Source organism: Phoenix dactylifera, chromosome 11 (genome assembly GCF_051530095.1).
Source record: "Phoenix dactylifera cultivar Ajwa chromosome 11, Ajwa_hap1_PhDact_Kaust_v1.1, whole genome shotgun sequence".
NCBI classification, from domain to species: domain Eukaryota; kingdom Viridiplantae; phylum Streptophyta; class Magnoliopsida; order Arecales; family Arecaceae; genus Phoenix; species Phoenix dactylifera.
Window position 1 is genome coordinate 21,680,633 of NC_143200.1, and position 19,657 is coordinate 21,700,289.

At 40.0% G+C, this 19,657-nt stretch overlaps 2 protein-coding genes across 2 annotated transcripts; both read left to right on the top strand.

Moving 5' to 3' along the window:
- On the top strand, positions 1-8,671 carry LOC103714027 (inositol diphosphatase DSP4-like). The gene is made up of 5 exons (XM_008801141.4): positions 1-390; positions 500-593; positions 7,834-7,891; positions 7,998-8,041; positions 8,136-8,671. The coding sequence occupies exons 1-5, from the start codon at positions 101-103 to the stop codon at positions 8,322-8,324; spliced, it is 675 nt and encodes a 224-aa protein (XP_008799363.1). The 5' UTR covers positions 1-100; the 3' UTR covers positions 8,325-8,671.
- A 2,606-nt stretch (positions 8,672-11,277) lies between these two features.
- On the top strand, positions 11,278-13,897 carry LOC103714034 (uncharacterized). Its single transcript, XM_008801155.6, has 2 exons — positions 11,278-13,314; positions 13,411-13,897. Exon 1 carries the CDS (start codon positions 11,527-11,529, stop codon positions 13,291-13,293), a length of 1,767 nt encoding a protein of 588 aa, XP_008799377.3. The 5' UTR covers positions 11,278-11,526; the 3' UTR covers positions 13,294-13,314; positions 13,411-13,897.
- The last annotated feature ends 5,760 nt before the right edge of the window (positions 13,898-19,657 follow it).

The following is a 19,657-nucleotide window of genomic DNA, read 5'->3' on the forward strand; positions in this document are numbered from 1 at the left end:
TCGATAAATAACCAACGTCCTTGGCACTCTTCATCCCAAGAAGATCTTTGAAGATTCCGCAACTGAGAGAGGAGGAGAGAGAAAGAATATTCCCTCGGTAATGAGACTGGAGATGGGAAAGCAAACGGTAACCGCCTCCGAGGAGGACGAGACGGAGGAGGAGATGGTGGCGGCAGCCGAGCCCCGGCCGCCCTCCTACTCTTTGTCCTACAAAGTCGGCGGCGAGGCAGCGGCCGCGGCCGAAGCGGCAGTGGCGGCGAGGGAAGGAGGGGAGGAGCTGTTCGTGCCGCCGCTGAATTTCGCGATGGTGGACCATGGCGTCTTCCGCTCGGGGTTTCCGGACACCGCCAATTTCAGCTTCTTGGAGACCCTCCAACTCCGCTCCATTCTGTGAGTGATCTCGGAAATTTTTCCTCATCTTGTTTTCTTTTCTCGGATCCCTTTGGCATTGCTTATCTCGCGTTCTTTTTGGTGGTTTTTGTGCGGATTATTTTTTAAGGTGTCTTTGCCCGGAGCCCTACCCGGTGGCCAACACGGAGTTTCTCCGGTCGCATGGGATCAAGCTCTTCCAGTTTGGAATTGACGGTCGTAAGGTACAGCTTCTTTTGGCTTTTATTTTTTCCCTTTTTGTGTTCTTGAATTCGAATACATATGGCGTTTCCGGAAGTTGTTTCTGTGCCCGGCGAGTAGTAGATAATGATAACAATAACCATGGCCGTCGAGCCTTGTTTCCGCTATTTACGGTCGGCTTAGAGATTCCTTGTTCTTTGCCTATTATTAGCCTAGGTCTTACCCTCCTCTTGATCCACCTTTCGACGGAGATTCAAGAACCTTTCTACTTAGGGCTTGCGAGATGCTGTCGTAACAAGTTGTCATGATTTCGCTTCTACATTGTTTGAGTGATATGGGCATTGCAAACTTGGTTTCACCATTAACAGACCATTTATGACCTGTCTGTTGTATTAATATTAGTTTCCTAATTAAGTGATTTAGGCTTTGTACTTGGCTCGGACTTGATCCTTTCAAGCATAAGCTCCGTGGATTCTCCTCGTTCTGCTGAAGCTTATATGACTACAACTGAGGCCACACTCACCAAAGCTTGCTATGACTAAGTGATAGTCTGTGTAATTTCCATTTCCCTGTTTTAAAGATTATTTCCTGCCAAGATTCACCCCTCTTATTCATCTCATTTCCATTCATGTCTGTTTAGATGTTCTTTCTGTTAGTTACGGTGAATCGGTAAACTTTTTGTTGTTTGTGATTTTTCTCCTAGCTGCCTGAAAGTATGATACAAGATATTTTACAAACCTCAATTCTTAATGTCCTATAATGTTGGCAATGTTTCTATCTGCTAATAAAATATAGAGAGATAAGGCCTTAATTTTTTTATCCTTCTTTCTTGGATGATTAAAAAACAGTTAACTCACATATTCTGCTCAAATTGTCATAGATTCTGCTTCTAACTTTTGGTATTGCCAATATATCCTTTGATATTGTTTTGTCCAATTTGCTTCATTCTTTATTCCATCATTTTAATTTTTGAATCAGTCAGAACTATGTTCAAGTATTTCCTCATTCATGACTGATTTCAAACTTCTGAATAAATCAATGACTTTGACGGCTTAGCTTTCATGTCACAAGCCGAGAATGAACCTCTATATCCTTGTTATTGTCGATACAATTCCAGCATTAGCCAAAACCCTTTATTTTGAAATAAATAACAATAAAGTAGGATTTTTTCAGTTGACTCACATTTTCAATCCTAGCATGAGAACACACTTACAACTACGTAAGATGTTATATGTAAAACATCACCTCAAGTTTATAAAATCAATGCACTTCTTTCTATTTTTTCCCCTCCAAAATAAAATTGCTGAAATTATTGCATATGATATTCATATTGGTGTAGGTCTTATGTTCTATATTAATCACAAAAATTACTGATACGGAGGATTCTTAATGCTATATTCGTGAAAAATGAATAGGATGACCTGGGATTTTGCTTACCAAGAGGCCATCCTTCTGTCCATGCCGGAAAATCTCTAAGCCAAGATAATGGTTATAGTTGAAAGAAAGACAATTATAACCAACAAATTACTTTGTGGCTCAAAAGATTTTGGATTATTAATCATAAATATCCTTGCTAACATAACACATCAAGCTAAGGAACTATTGAATTAGGATTAGTATGAAATGTAGTGCCTCTTTTAAAGAACTGACCACCTTGCTATATTCTTGAGCTTTAACACGATACTTATCACTAGATAAAAGCATTCTCTAAAAAGACCATGCCTTACTTATTGCAAGGTGCTCTTTTTCTCGAAAGAAATTTTGCTTTCCAAGTACAGGTTCAAGCAGTAAAAGAAATTACAGTGGCTCAACAGTTATATAGGTGTAAAAGTGGTCAATCTATTGTCTAAGAAATAAAATTTGAGTACCTAAGCTTTTAAAGAAGTGCAGGGGGGTATAAATGCATATTGGCTAACACTATGACATTTTGATACAATATGGAAGATGTTTAGTTGATATAAGAAGGATATTTACAAAATCATTGAATTTAACAGTATATTAGATACTTTTGTTAGATTTCATGATTTTGGTTCCAATAATTCGGGGAAGGAACTAAGAATAAAGGTGTGTAGGTTACAACACATGATTTAGCTGATGCATAAAGGATTATATTAGAGAATGTTTGCGTATAATGTATGTATTCTTGCACGTGCATGAAAGGAGACATACAGAAGAATTAGTCACCATAAATAAAGCTGCCTCGTGCTGGGCAATTAACAGAAACCTGTCAATCTTCCTCTGGATTTACACATTTGACATACTCAAGACCTAGTTAATATGTCATAGCAAGTTTTTAGAAGTTATGTCATGTATGTGCAAGATAACAACATTTTATCAATGATGTGCCAACTTTAAGCAAGTTTTAGTGGAGAGACAACATCTCAGAAATATGTTCATAGTCTAAATGGCTCTGCACCAAGGGAAAAGATTTAATTCTCAAACCCTTGAGTATCTGCATAATTTAGGCAACATCAAGCATAAAGGATAAGTTCTGTTGTTGCATTCTGTTTATAAGTCATCTAATTTTTAGTGTAACAACAGTAAGGGTTGCAGATCCCAATACAAACCAGTGGACAGTATAGGTGTTCACTAGTTTAACCAATGCCAGTGTTTTATGATTAATTTCTATTTTATGTTTATTGAAAAGTTCTATTTTTGCTTTTGTTATGGCATTTCTGTTATCTTGTTGATGTCAGGCAGCCCTTGCCTTTTCTAAGGCTAAAAATATAATGTAGGACTTAATTAGTATGTAAACTTAAGGGTTCTTGGATAAGCTTCATAGTTTCCACTATCACTAAAACAGAGTTTTTATGCAAGTTAAAGAGTTATTGTTGCCGTGCTCATCCTTTTCAGATTGACTCTGCATTTTTTTTCCTTTTTCGTAATGGCCTGTGATTAAGGGATCATATGTTCTTGATTTTTCTCATTATCATACCGATGTTGGACAACCCTTGCCTTTCCCTCTCACATTCAACTATTAGTTGTAATATACTGGACAAGATCTGCTATGCATACTTCCCAGGATATGTTCTGTATTGCTCATTCATGTTACAAGTGAAAGGAAGAAAGATGTAGCTTTCTGCAAAATGTTTTCTATCGGTCTGTCCAACATTTCTTTTACATAAATAAGGAGCATAGTCTAGTTTCACCTTTATGAGGAAGTGTACAGTATTGTACATTTGGTATTTGGACTCTACAAATTAAGCTATTCTGATATCAAGCCAACTGCTACACCACCTTTTATAAAATGGCAACTTATTTTAATATCTCAAAATCTGTTTAATATTTCAAAATCTTCATGTGTGAATGATGTATAATTTGAGCAAATGTTTTTTAATATTTATGCCATATATTATGTAATACTTCAGGTGGTCAACTATAGAAATAACACCGCATTTTATAAGCATTCCACATTCCTGTTCTTGTGTTGCTTCTTTTTTGGGTTTCTGGAGTTCCCTATGTCAGATCTAGGGAAAATTTGAGGTTTTACAAATGTTTGGTAGATTTCCTTACTCTAGCATTCTAGGTTTTATGGTTGTGTTCTTGTGCACTTGGCACTGATAACAAGTGTGTGGCCTATTTATCTAGATATTCTACGCCAGATTGCTTGATATGGGCAATAATGTAGAATACAAAGAAATGATTTATGGCAGGTCATGTCATCCAGATGCCCATAAATATCAGTAGTCCAAAATTTCTAAAAGGCTTTTGTGTAACATGTGTATTATGGCAGGGTCCCTCTCTTGCTGACTTCACTGGATTTGGGGCCTCGAGCCATAGATGATTGATGCTAGGTTGGTGCTGCACATGAAACACTTTCTAATTTTTATCATATTTTGTTCTATATAACTGATCCCATATATATGGGGTAAGACTAGTTGTTAAGTTAGATAATACCTTAGTCCATATTACCGACTGCATGTAGATGGTAAGGTCGGTCAGCTTTAGTTGTTCGATTGGTTTGTGGAAACCTGCATTGGCATCTTATTCATTTATGTCAGCCAGACTTTCATAGTTTCTAAATACTTTCCAGAAGCTGCTATTACAACATATTGTTTGACTACGCATTAAGGAGACTGATGTTGTAAACATACTGTTTAGGTGTGCTATTACTAAAGATACCGAAGGAGCGATGTTAGATAGATGGAGAGATGGGGCATGCATATAGTTTGTTTGCATAGAATTAGCAAGGGTAGAATTGAAGTCTAGCTGTGTGGGACTTTGAAAATGATGAAAGGACCATGATTTTCCATGAGATGTCAAAAGTTATTTGTAATGCTGATGAGTAAACAAATTGGTGACAATGCACAAGGATATGATTGGACTTATATATGTTCCACTTCATAACATGCTTGTAGCAAATTGAATAGAAATGAGGTGATGTAGGGGGTATGACGTGAAAAGCTTTGCACCACGTATGTATAGCTTTTACAACACACGACTAGATACAAGATATGATAATCAGTTAGTTTCGTGTTCCAATCATAGTCAAGCATATGGACTATGGAGTCTTTGTCATACATCCTTTGAGACCCTAAGTTTTGTCCATACACATTTGTGCATATATTCTGAAAGACAACCATAAAGACCAATATATTTGCTTGTTGATATGACCAGCCTTCGGAAATAACCAAACAGAGGTTTCCATCGGTTACAAACAGCAAGGTGTTACAATGGCGACAAGTTTCTTGTATATAAAAATAAATTTGTATTACAGTAGAAGATTTCTTTAAATAATACCAATCTCAGTTCAGTCACTAGGTCCACTTGCTCCTTGAAGAACATGCACGGGGTTAAAGGGGCCCCGGTATGACTTTGATTTTCCTTCCTTTGTAGTGGTTAAAGAGATGAGAGAGGTTCAAGAAGAAAGTATTTTAGATTTAAGGATGGTAGGCTTTTCTACTAGGTAAAGAATGTTCAGCTATGTGAATAACCAAACTGAATGTCGATATTGGTTATATATTACAATCAAGGTGGCCAAAGACAAAATGAATGAAGCCATATTAACAAATCCTTGGTGGTTAAACATGCCATTGTTGTACCTTGATATCTCTGCTAAGTTGCTTGCTTGTGGTTACCTTCAATAAGAATGCATTTGTTAAAGATGACCAGGGTAAGAGAAGTTTAATGTATCATATAGAACAAGTTTTTTTGGATTACTAGAAAAAAACTTGCTGTACATGAGAATTGAATCCTGTTGCACTATAAAACATGTTCTATGATGCTTTATGATATTCCAAAACAGCTTGTTACCTGCAGCAGGTACTTGTAGTCCATGGAAACTAATGCATGGTTAAATGGTTTAAGTTTAAATATGAGGTAGTCTTCTTTGAGAAGCGGTTAAAGAAAAATCAATTATGCCAGCGAAGGATTGTCTGCATAGTGATTATAAAGTAAAGAATGTTCAGTCAGATGGAATGATGGTCTAGACCCTAGAAGTTGATATCCGTTTTGAAATTATTTTTAGATTTTAGATTCTAGAATTAACAAATTAGAGTTTTTATAAAATTTGGTGTTTGAGGTGTTTAGAATTAACAAAAATAGATTTTTTTTAATTACTCTGTGTATTGACTTGATGCTTTTTACACTGCTATTTCTCTTAATTTAATGTTTAAGAGTATGTCAAAAAAGAGAGTGGAGGTGGATTGGTGGTGGTGCTATCTCTACATAGAATACGGGGAAGTTATCGGGTAGGTGAATTTTCTATGGATTACCTCCTATGGAGTGAAATTCCAAGATGCAGTGGATGGGTGGATCCATGGATGGTTTTGAGATCAGTGGAACCTTTGCTTAATTTATATAGAATAAAGGCTGCTTGTTGGAATTTGTGGAATTTTGTGGTTTTATTTTGCAGAAAGTCCTTTGCATTGGGTGGATTCTCTTGATCTTGTCTTACAGTTAAGAAATGAATTATGAGAAGGTAATAGAGTATGTATTTATCTCTCTCTTTTTTTGTGTTTGCATGTGCACGTGCCAAACTCTTCACTCATGATAAATTATGGAAGACTTCTCCCTATCAATTGAAGCAAGACTCTTTTTTAGTCATTTTCATTCATGGTTGTATAGCATCTAAGGAATCAAATTTCTACAACTTCATTCTCTTTCGACAAATCAGGAAAACAAATAGGACAACTGACAGGTGTAAAAGAGAGGGGTATTTAAGAAGAAAGATTTGCTATAGTATACTATTTTACATGTTTGCTCCTGCTTAGAATTGTGATGTGCTTGCAACTTTAAATTATTGTCAATTGAAGGCAACGCCACAGCTATGTTGTCGAAGGTCATAATAATTTCCCTGCCTGAATATCAATTGTTCCTCTTTGCAACAACCAAGGATCCAACCAAAAAGATTTATTTCAGTCGGTACTCTTTGTATATGGACTGTGACTTGTCATGCTCAGATGAATGATGTCCGAGTTCAGTTGGATCCCAGGGGCAATTTATCTACAGTAGTGCTAACCTTGACCTGCAAGTATTATTCCATCAATACGATGTTGGATTTATGAATCAAGGTCTGATACATCAAAATTTAAGTGTGTTATACAAGTATCTCACAAGTGAACTCATGTTCTACAAGTATCTTACGAGTGAAGTCAACCTTTTATAAATCAGTGCTGATTACCTGGTTGAGGCAGCTGTAAATAAGTGATTGTTTACTGTGAATCCTGAAAGGTTGGTAGGATTGGAGACCTCCCTAACTGTTTATACGACCGGAAAATTATCATGCAACTTGGCAACAACCCTGTAAAGTTTGTTAGTGGCCAGAAAAAGCAAGATTTCATATGGAAGTTGATTCTTCTTTTGAGGCACAAATCATAAGCCACCAATAAACTTGATATAATGATTCCTGTTGACAAAATTTGGAATGATTTTCCATTTGTATTAAGAGATTTACTTCACTTAGTGTGAGAACTAAATTAAATCTAACAACTTTTTAGAATCCAAGGCCTTCATTGGGTTCGTAGATCATTTTGTGGTTAAGTTTGAGTTCTTTGCGTAGCTAATGAATGAAAATCACTTCATGCTCAAGCATTTTCCGGAGACTTTAGAGATCTCATCCTGATATAATGTCTCTCTTTATTGTCGAGCAACCTACCTCCCATAGGCCAAATCTTATAACGTCCTTGCAGAGATAATTTACAGGACACCTCTATATGGTTTCATGATCTAATTCCTTTTCTTATCTTTATTTATTCTTTGCTACTTTATGTTTCTTTTTAGTTAAGTTGTAAAGATTACACCAAAAGAAAATATTCCTTGCAGGAACCATTTGTCAACATTCCAGAAGATACAATTCGTGAGGCTCTCAAAGTTGTCCTTGGTATCAAACTATCAATCATGCACGATATGTTTTTTCTTGCTTACTGGATGGAATTCTGTTGAATTCCCTCTGCTTAATAGTTATATCATCCAATTTTTAATTGCAGACGTTCGAAATCACCCATTGCTTATTCATTGCAAACGTGGAAAGGTAAAAAGCTAACTTCAATCCTCTCCTTGCTTCCATTGTCCAAATTATGTTAAACTGAAGAACTCTCTTATGTTGGTTGTATGAACTTGTCCAGCATCGAACTGGCTGTGTGGTAGGATGCTTAAGAAAACTGCAGCGATGGTGCCTCTCTTCAATATTTGACGAGTACCAGCGGTTTGCTGCTGCCAAAGCTAGGGTTTCTGATCAGAGGTTTATGGAGTTATTTGACATCTCAAGCTTGAAACATCTGTCACCTTCATTTTCATGTTCAAAAAGCTCATAGGGAGGCCGACTTTTCTTCATATGGAGAAATTATGAGTTCACTCTCTAAGATGATAGAGGATTATTGCATTCCATTGGCATTAGTCATGAGCTAGAAAAGAATCCTTTTCTTGGCAATAACAATATTGAACTGCACACCGTCTGGGATAAATGCTGGCGGAAGTTTGAGTTCATTTATAGCTGTCTATTATTCTGGTATACTCAGCTTTTTGATTTAGATATTTATGAGCAAATTGCAAGCGGTTTACTTTTCTTTAGATCCCTTGCATATACATTTAATTTCTCCAGTCGCAACATGTAAACTCCAGTAACAATTTATTAATGTCATGTTGCAAGAATTACCAGTCCTCTTATTTGTGTCATAATCATATTCAACTTCAAAAGGATCTTTTTTTTCCTAATATTTGAGGGATAGCTCCATTTGTTATTTGTCATTTTCTTGTGCTTATCTCGCCCTAAGATTTCGACCAGCTGCTTACAAGCATTCTAAGGCAACTTGGATGATCCTTGATTACTATGTAGACGTTTTTCTTCCCCTTTTCTGGTCGAGGCTTTTTTTTTCCCCTTCTTTTTCTGGGTATCCATATACATTTGCTGCATAGCCTTTCTCATGAGGTGCATTGCATCATTTTAAGTTTGATCTATCCATATATAACCAATTTTTTAAAGAATATAAGAAAGAAAGATCCTTAAAAAGCAAAATATAAATCATTGAAGCATGTAAGCAAGAAGCAGTTGGGCTTGATGTGGACTTAAAATGTGGTGGATGTAATTTTTAAAACTTCCACTTAATGCTTCATTTCTCTTTGCTTATTCACACTTTCTTCGTTCATTCCTTGGGTGTTTCAATGCATTTATATTTTCAAAATCCTGGAAGACCGTTTCTAACCGTGAAGGGGCTGAAATAGCCATTAAAAGTGAATATAATTATTCTACTTTTGGTAGAAAAACTAGTTGTTACTGTTGTCAGACGTAGAGAGGTCGACTTGACTTCTTCAGGAGTCAACTCGTTATCTTCGGGAATCGACTCTTCTTCTTCAAGGGTCGATTCGAGAAAACGCTCAATTTTGCTGCGTTTTATCTTTCACTTGTGGCTATTGAGGGGTTGACTCGTTTAGTTTTAGGGTTGACTCGTGCTTGCCAAGGGTCGACTTATGATCCACTCAGGTCGGATCACAAATAAACTGGTTTTTCACTGCTTTCCTACTTTTATCCACAGCCATTCTAGGATCGACTCAACTTGTGCTAAGGTCGACTCATAATTTTTTAGGGTCAACTTGCAGAAGTATTGTTTTTCACTCCTCTACGTCTTTTGTCTGAGACTATCTTGGGATCAACTAAGCTGGTTCTAGATGTTAACTCGTGAAAGCATGCCAGTCTTCTTCATTATGCCGGGGTCGACCCATGTGCTTCTAGGATTGAATCCTGAATCCCTCCAAAAATAAAGCCTTTTGTCTAGGCCTGTAGACTTTCAGAGGTCGGTTTCTTATGTCCTAGGGTCGACTCCTCTTATATTGAACTTCATAAAATTGATTTACATCCTTTCCGCTTTGAACATTTTGAATTGAAGTTATCTTGGCTTTCTGTAAGCCTTCTTGTATACTCCAAAAATATAATTAGCGAGCTTTTTACTCAAATATTTTGTACCATTAAAATCAAACTTTTTGGGCCAACATTAATTAAAATAAACTTGAACTGAATTGCTAACAAAATAATGAGCTAGCTCATGAAAAATTTGCTTGTTTGACAAAGTCTTAAAATTACCAACAAAACATAAGCCCTCAAAGCAAATGAACACAGTCAGTCTGTCAATGAGATGAAGTAATAATAGCAACCCCTTTTTTAAGAAATGTGATATCAATTTATTTATTTTATTGAAAAGGTTGAAATGTGATCAATGGAAAATTAACATGATAATCATTTTCCAGCATTGATCTCTCACTTTTTTTCTCGCTTCTGCATTGTCAGGAGTTTTTAGAGGCTTTATGGTATATGTCCTATTCACAATCTCCCAAAAATCTTGCATGATCAAATAAGATTTGATGCAAGTCTTCCAATATGCATAATTGGTGTTATTCGGTTTTTTTTTAATCCTAATGTTAGAGATGGTAGTAGCTCTAACTATGATGATTTATCTCTTGAATTACCAAATAGGAGTCCACATGCTTGCACCGCCGCACAGCAAATTACTGGAAGCTCTTCAACCACGTCGAGCCTATGGCTCTAATAACATGTAGAATGGTACGTTACGTAGAGTAGATTGACCGTCCCAGCCTAAGATTTAGAACAAATTGGAACAAATAACAGAAAAATATATTGGAAGAAAAATAATTAGGAGAAAAAAATTATTAAAAAGAATGAGCCACATGAAAAAGTTCTCTCACTCCTCACTAAGAAGGATAACTCTCACTCTCTTTTTTCTTATGTCACTTTTCTTTTCTTAAATCACACCGAAGGAGACACTTTAAATAAAGTGAGATATTTGATTCCTACTCAAATTTAATACTTATTAAAGGCTTATTACTACTAAAAAAAATAAGACTTATTACTAAAAAATAGTTGAATGTTGGATTGCATCTCACATAGATCTCAAAGCAACCGAACTCCTCCATCATCCATCCTAATAGATCTTGAAGCGATCATTGTGCGGTCTACCGCTTTTGCGTTACAGATACAAATCCGTCCATTCCTGGTTGACATTACAAAGGGTCATCTATAGAATTTTAGGATAGGATTGCATCTTTTGTGCCAAAAAAACAATTCATCTTCCTTCACCCGAATTTTCCGTTGTATCGTGCAATAACTAACATCCAGATGGATATGTTGGAGTGTTTGAGTTCTATTGGGGGCGCGATCGAATGGTTTGTCTTCGCGAAAGAACTTAGTCGTTGTCTCGGTTGAAATATGCAACCTGAACTTGACTTTTACCCGATACACTGCTATTCCACCCGCCCTCTTTCTCCCCCAAACTTCCCACCAAAATTCTCACGGGCCGTTCTCCGCGAACCCGCGTTGCTTTGCTTTTATTCCATCCCGACTACTGTCAGGAAACCAGGCGCCCCCACCATCCCTTTCATTTCCTTCCCTTACAAGCAATCCTCTCCGTCCATTCCATCTCATCAACCCCCACCACCCCCTTATTTTCCATCCTTGCTCCTCCCCTTGCTCGCCCCTTCTTCCGGAGCCCGCTTGGCCCTCAACCCATGACTCCTCCTCCTCTTCCTCCTCCGCCGTCTGTCGCCGCCATTGCCACGCCCGCCTTGACCCTCGACCATATCCTCCATCACCTCCTCCCCGTCCTCCTCGTCGCCGCCCTCTCCGTCAAGTCCTTCGTCGGCCGGTGGCGGCTCCTCCATTCCAAGCTATCCCTCCTCCAATCCTCCCTCGCCGACGCCGCCCGTTCCCCCCACTGGCCGGGGAATCCCCTCTTCGTCGACCTCCTCCCTCCCCTCCTCTCCACCCTACGCTCCCTCCACTCCCTCTCCACCCGCTGCCTCGACCCCTCCCTCCCCGCCGGCAAGCTCCTCCTCCAGAGCGACCTCGACATCGCTGCCTCCACCCTCTCCCTCTACCTCCACGATCTCGACCTCCTCCTCCGTTCCGGCCTCCTCCACCACCTTCCTAGCGCCGGCGCCATCGTCCTCCCCCTCCCCGGCCCCTCCGCCACCCGCGCCGACCTCGCCCTCTTCGCCCGCGACCTCTTCGCCCGCCTTCAGATCGGCTCCATCGACCTCAAGAGCAAGGCCCTCGACTCCCTCCTCCAGCTCCTTGCCTTCGACCCTCCAAAGATCGCCCCGCTAGTCGCCGCCGAGGGCGACCTTCCCTACCTTGTCCGCCTTCTCGACCCCTCCGCCCACTCCCTCATCCGCGACCAGGCCGCAGCCGCCGTCTCCCTCCTCGCCACCGCCTGCGACGCCTCCCGCCGTGCCGTCTTCGAGGATGGCGCCCTCGGCCCCCTCCTCCGCGTCCTCGACTCTGGCTCCCTCTCCGTCCGCGAGCGCGCCGCTGCCGCGATCGAGGCCATCACCGCCGATCCCGCCAACGCCTGGGCCGTCTCCGCCTACGGCGGCGTCCCGATCCTGATCGCCGCATGCCGGTCGGGATCCAGATCCCCCGCTGTCCAGGCCCTTGCCGCTGGTTCCCTTAAGAACATCTCATCCATCGATGACCTCCGGACCGCCATGGCCGAGGAGGGCGCCGTCCCGGTCCTGATTGACCTCCTTCTGTCAGGCACCCTCGACGCCCAGAAGAACGCCGCCCTCTGCCTCTGGTCTCTTGCCTCCGCCGGCGGCGAGGAGATCCGGGATTCCATTGTCCGGGAAGGGGGCCTGCAGCGGCTCCTCCAGCTGCTCCGCGAGGTATCGGATTCGGAAGCGGCGGAGCACGCCCTGAGAGCGATCCACGCCCTCTCCGCCTCCCCCGCTGCCGCCAGAGCCCTCTCCTCCTCGCGGGGATTCTTCGCCCACCTCACCGATCTGATCCCCCGCGGCAGCGCAGCCACGCAGCAGACAGCAGCGGCGGTAGTCTGCAACCTCTCCCCCAGCGACGACATCAAGCGCTCCATGGCCGGATGCATGGCAGCGCTCGTGAAGATGCTGGAGTCCCCGAAGCCGACGAGCGCCCAAGAGGTGGCCGCCCGGGCGCTGGTGTCGTTGTTGACCGTCCGGTCCAACCGGAAGGAGCTATCGAGGGACGAGAAAAGCGTCACAAGGCTGGTCCAGATGCTGGACCCGCGTAACGACGAGGTCGGCAAGAAGTTCCCTGTGTCGGTGGTGCTCGCGCTCGCCGCCGGCGTCGGCGGCGGCTGCCGGCGGAGGATCTCGGAGGCGGGCGCCTGTCAGCACCTCCAGAAGCTCGCCGACGCCGAGGTTCCCGGGGCGAAGAAGGCACTGCAGAAGATCGCCGGCAGCCGGCTAAAGAGCCTCTTCTCCACGGCATGGAGGGAGTCGACCGTGCTACGTCCACAGTAACTAACCCAACCCACCGTTAAGGTACCTGTTAGTTTAGTTAAAAGCTCGGGATATTAGTTTACTAATTTCAGTTAGATGTTCGGATTAATTTTGTTTAGTTGTGGGGATCGAATGCAGGCACTCACGCCGGCCGGGAAGGCTAACTGTTGGAGAGGTGAAGACAAATGATTAAATTAATAGAGAACAAAAGCATATGAGGATGATAGGAGTTACAAGAAAACAAAAGAAAGAGGAGTTTTCATTGCAAATAGATTATAATTTGGTATTGTTAGTCTCAGCGACAAAAGAGAAGCCTGGATGCGGAGTTTTAGGAAGTATCCTTGTGCTCTTTAATTTTTTTTTATTTTTTTTTTTTTTGTTATGTTTGTTTGATTCGGTCTGTCATAAACCAGTGCTTGTTTTGGTTTTTAGTTTCAACTGTGTCGATTTTGTGTAAATGACTTTGGCTAAGATCCACACGCACATGTTGCATGTTGAGGGAAAGGTGGGAGCCATGTGGGTTTTGTCCACCACTTTTCCATGTTTGGCCGGTGTTCCAGATTTTGGCTGAAGACTTAGTTTGTATTTATTTGGTTGTTTTTGTAACAAGCTATCTTTTTCTTGACTTGCTTTTTATGTATGCGTGTGCTCGACTCAAATCTTTGAATTGATTACTCCCATGGAGTCTGGCGTATGTATATGATAGTGGTGTAATAGTATTGTAACCTTGCAGTGAACCTTGAAAGGTGCGACAATGCAAGGTCCTTTCCAGTCTTTAATTAGGATTTACTATTATGTTGAAGCCAATTAAAGATTCTCCCTGGGCAAAGCACCATTATTCGACTCTCAAGAAACATTCACATTTGTAGTGTTACAGCCATTGCAGATCTACTAAAATTTTATCTAAGCTAATGCATATCCTGCCACTCATTCCCTAAGGACATGGTGGATTCTCGGTCATCATTGGATTTAAGATTGGCCATCTTTCTCAGATAAGTATTCGTTCCACGGACTGGAAATTCGAGGCAGGAGCACCAGACTTCCCAGACTCCCAGGGACAATTAAAGGGTCTCGAGAGGGGGAAGAAGGGTGAGGGAGACAAAAACGCAAAGAGACTGATTCCCGGGGGACCCGAAGGGGCGACAGCGAGCTAACATCCCATGGAAAAGGACGGGAATTAGGTGCCGTGGGAGCTGGGTCTGGGTCCTTGGGAGATGAGTTAACAGGCGGTGGAGCTAGCGAGCGGCCTCTTCCCTAATTCCCCTTTCTCCACCCCCACCGGCCATCCCTGTCCTCCTCCCTCGGAAGTTGGAATCGCCTCCCCCCCCCTTTTCTTTTTCTTTAATGCCAAAACTCTTCGATTGGAAAAAGGTAACTTTTCCCGCCATATGTCCCGTGAAAGCCACTATAGCAACTGCAGCGGCGAGCTGTAAAGCCACCTCCCATTTTACCTCTCTCATCATTGCTTTCTTTACTCCACCACCTCCACTCTCTCTCCTCTTTCCATCTCCGCTGTAACTTCCACGCATTTACCAACGACACCTGCAGTAAAAATTTCAGCAAGGCTAGCCCGTTGGTAGCCACACATTCACCTGTCCTTATCGCACTTTTGCTTATCATCGCATGCCTTTTGGGCTATGCAATGCATCAACTACATTCCAACGGTGTATGATGAGTATTTTCTCCGACATGGTAGAGAAATTTTTAGAAGTTTTCATGAATGATTTTTCTGTATTTGAAACCAATTTTGAGGAATGTCTACACCACTTGACACTTGTGGTAGAACGCTGCAAACAGAAAAACTTAGTTCTTAACTGGGAGAAGTGTCATTTCATGGTAGAATCAAGTATTGTTTTAGGACACATTGTGTCACAAAGGGGAATTGAGGTGGATAAGGCCAAAGTAGAATTAATTGCTAAATTGCCACCTCCCAAAACTGTTAGGGAAGTCAGATCCTTTTTAGGGCATGCGGGTTTTTACCGCCGCCCCCCTTTTTTTTTACGGGATCGAGCCTGAGCTTTTCAGATGCCTTATTAAATGGTTAGATTACGTACCAGAGAGAAAACGAGGGTTTCCGGATGAGCATGGAATTCTTGACTCACCACATAACCAGTCCAATGTCGGACGTTTTCATCCATCACCATAAAATGAGGAGGAGCCAACTACGTCTCCAAGAAGCCATGGACTTCGTATTGGAGGCGAGAGACCTGAGAATTGCCATTGCCCGAAATGGACGTCAGCACGTCGCATGAGCGATGGAGCCGGATCCGATGACCCCATGAGCAAGAATTCCTTTGTTCTGCATGTGGTATGGCATTGGATCTCACCCCAGGCCATGTGACATGCATCATGGCTGCGTACATTTGCAGATAGCTGCGATCAAAACGGCATCCCTCCCTAAAATGATCGGAACAAGAACAAAAACCATTGAAAATAGCGATGCATAAGAAACAAAAATATAGATAGAGATAAAATATAGTAGACACCAAGTTCCAGACACACACCCCGTCTTTGCTCTTTTCCTATCTTAGGTCTGCAAACGATGCCGCTTACTAGATTACCTTCTTTGCTACTCACCACGCTGTAAAATTTATCTAGACGGACCATGTGTTTGCACCAGAGCCCTATGTAGCCTTTTGTTTTTTGATTTTATTGGCTGCATTCATATTCGCAAGATGTCAGCCACCATTGTACCACAAAAAAAAAAAAAGAGCCGAAGAATATTTCCTCTTCCTTCATCTTCCTTGTAATGTGCCTAAGCTCTCTTCTATTATATGTGAGAGGGGAAAAAGAGTTTTCCCTTATGTTTGTGTGTTCTCCGGTGAAAATGACCTTGGCTTCACTAGTTTCTGATTTAGGGTTTCTTCTACCCATTATTTATGTTTGTTCTAAACTATACCTAGGTTTAGTTAGTGCTTGCCTACTTTCACCTTTTATCATAAGTTGGTATTGTAACATGATTGAAAAGTTTATGATAACTTGTTTCTTGATCGAAAAAATGATCATAATTTTTTGATCAAGATGACTAGCTAATTCTTGTGAAAAAACTGTAAGGAAATCTGGAAGTTCCTCAATATAGACTTCAAATTCTTCGGTATGATTTCCATATTTTGCCCATATATGTGCTATCTCATTACCCGATCTTTTGGCTAGGCTAAATATATTTTTTGAAAGCTTTGCTTATAATTTTTCACATCCTTTTGGAGCAAACCTGCATCAGAGTAATATTGGTTTTGGGTGCTCATGATTTTTTATATTTAAAATGAAGAATTACTAGTAAGCAGATCTTGAGAAAGCTCAATTAAATATGAGATTTTTTGCAAGGGGAAAAGGAAGTTTCTCTGTTATGAGTTCATATTTTAATTTAAGCAAAAGTAACATGACATTTTTTTTCAAAAAAAAAGAAAGAAAACACTCTGTACCCAAAAAGAAATAGAAACACTAGTTAATATCTTATGTAAGATTATTTTATATGTCTGTTCCACATTTTGCTTATTTTTCATGACATGTTGGGTGCTCAAGGGAGGTAGGGTACATATGTGCATAGAATATTCTCAAGATCAAATAATATTTAGTCAGACTAAAAACTTTCAGGGATTAATTCAAAGATATCTATAATCTCGATCAAAGAGATAACCTTTATCAAGAAAATCATATCTAGAAATGAAAAGCTAAAATTCCTCAAAATGCTTTTCTCCTTTCTGAAAGTGTTGGATTAATGTTACTTGTTTTTTTTTCTAATTGTTATAATTTCCATGGTTAAAAAGTGATTATTTAATTGGTGTCTACTCTGAGTTAAATTGGATCAATCAAAAACATGTCTATAAATTGCTACAGATTGCGCTTTATATAAACCAGTTGATTTTTGATCGAGTTGGGCCAAGTTTTCACTGCCCCAATTTATCAATTGTAGAAAAGGAAATTGGAGTTGTGGGAAAATTCTTTCTTCAATCTATTTGGGTAAGAATGTCTCCATATTTATAGTGTTTCTATATAATTGCTTATACAAGGAAGAAATGTACAACAACAGATTTCAAGAATATACTCTGAACTTTCTCCATAATTTTGGAGATTTTACGAATAACTCAAGAAAATGCCACAACATAACATGCATCAACAAACCAAGAGAGCAAGAATATGGATCGTATTTTTTTAATCAGAATAAATGATTACATTATTCATAGAAAGCTGCAATAGATTTTCTATTGTTTACCTGAAATTTTGATTAAGAGCATCGTGCCTTAATTAGAGTGGCTACAATTACGAGGCCGATGAGCAAATGAAGAGTAGTTGTTGTTAAAACCCTTCTGACCGCAGCACCAAGAAAAGGGCATTGTTGTGTAAATGGAGAATTGTTGAAGAACAAGCCACTGGCTCATCAAGATAAATGCCAGGTTAGTTATTGAAATCTCTGGAAGTTATCAAAAAGGACCGGACCAATCCTTAGGTTACTTAGGCGGTCGTCTAAAGCTGCGGCCCAAAAAAGCCAGAAAAGCCTCAAAGACAAAATGGAAAGAAAAAAAGATCCCAAATTCACTTTAGGCCGGTCTACTGCAGAAAAGGCCTCAAAGATAAAACGACTTTAGGTCCCAAATACATTGGGCCGTTTCTATTATCAAATGCCTATGATTGCAAGCAATTCCATGAAATTTAAGGTATGAGGGATGAATAAGAAATCACTCTCTTTTTGGCACACTTTGACAATTTGCAACTGCAACGACTACGGCAGCACCTAGCTTATGTTTGGACAATGTATCCATGCATGTACCCCTTTTTTTTTCCTGACGTGGAGCTTCAATATTTGCTGGAGAAGATTAATGTTGCATTCAATTGATTGCAAATAGAGTATTTTCTTTCTCAATTAAATCTCTTTGGATTTTCTAATCTATTACTGATTTTTTTGTTGTATTTTATTCCTCTTCTTGCTTGTTTGCTTTGGCTACAAATATTTCATGTCCTTAATTCTAAAACACCAAACGAATTTTATCTGATCGACCTAACTTTTTGATTGACTTCATAGGTCTAATGCACCGCTCTATCCAGATTAGGTGTTCTCCTTGGAAACAATATTATTTATATAGTGGCTCATATAAAAGCAGGGCCAAAGAAATATATCTCTAGGTTTCTCGTGGTCTCATTTCAGATTTATGACATATACTGGCTAAATTAGGTTAAATTGGGTAGGATTAGCTAAGCAGTGGAACAGCCATCCCTCGTTATATAATAGTAATGAAATGGATGCAACATTGAGAAGAGAATCTGGAGATCCTCGAGCAAAAAAGAGCAGGAATTAAAGAGGGAGAAAACCTGAAAACCCCAGGTTGCTAAAAGACGGGGAAAGGGAAAGGCTTGCATATGCAAACAAAATAATATTTCATTACCTACAAATGACCGTTGATACTATTTCCCAAGAGATTTAACTACATCAATTTGAATTTGAGTCGAGAAGCTTGCATATGCACACAAAATAATATTTCACTACCTACAAGTGACCCTTGATACTATTTCCAAAGAGATTTAACTACATCAGTTGAATTAGAATCGAGAAACACACAAATCATATTGAACACGATTTGTTAAAGGAAAATTAATGGTCCTTCCCAAACCTCCCAAATGCTATCGAGTTATTGACCAAAAATTTAAAGCGTTAGGACGAGGACCGGCCCAGATTAATAAATCCATATGGCACCTCTTTTATTAGTTAATATAAGACTATGATTATCTCGCCCACCCAATCTCATGATGTCCTCATTATGATTGGTTCCTACTTGAGGGAGGAGGCCCATCCATGGATTAGGTCCTACTCGATCCTACCTTATCCTCCTTTACTGATATCCCTCATTAAAAGGTCTATATGATTAGTAAAAATTGTGAGGTATAATGGGCCTTGCTCTGATACTTGTCACACAGTATCTGTTTTATTAGCCAATATGGAACTACGATGCGAAGCACTTGCTACCGACTTTCCCCCTCTAATGAACCACCAAGGGTAAAATTGGCATTTAGCTGTAGATTAGTCCAGCTTTCCATGTTTTCTGCTCGTTGAACCAAAAAAATCCACCATGAGGTTTCCATTCTTTCCTTTGAGATGATATTATTTTTTTCCATTAAGATGATATTATATAAATAGCACTGCTCAACATCTGAAATCCATAAAAGATAGTCAGATATTCTTAAACGCATGTCATGATAAATATTATTACAAAACCAGACAATAATTATACAACCTGCAACACGTTAGCCTTCCTAATATCCCTATAGAATCTAGTAAAATTCCCATGATATGAAACAATTAGTAAAATTTTTACAAGACTAACTGGTTGATAAATTTAATTAAAATAAACAAGACATCCGTAATAAATGAATTTTGCAGAAACAGTTATTT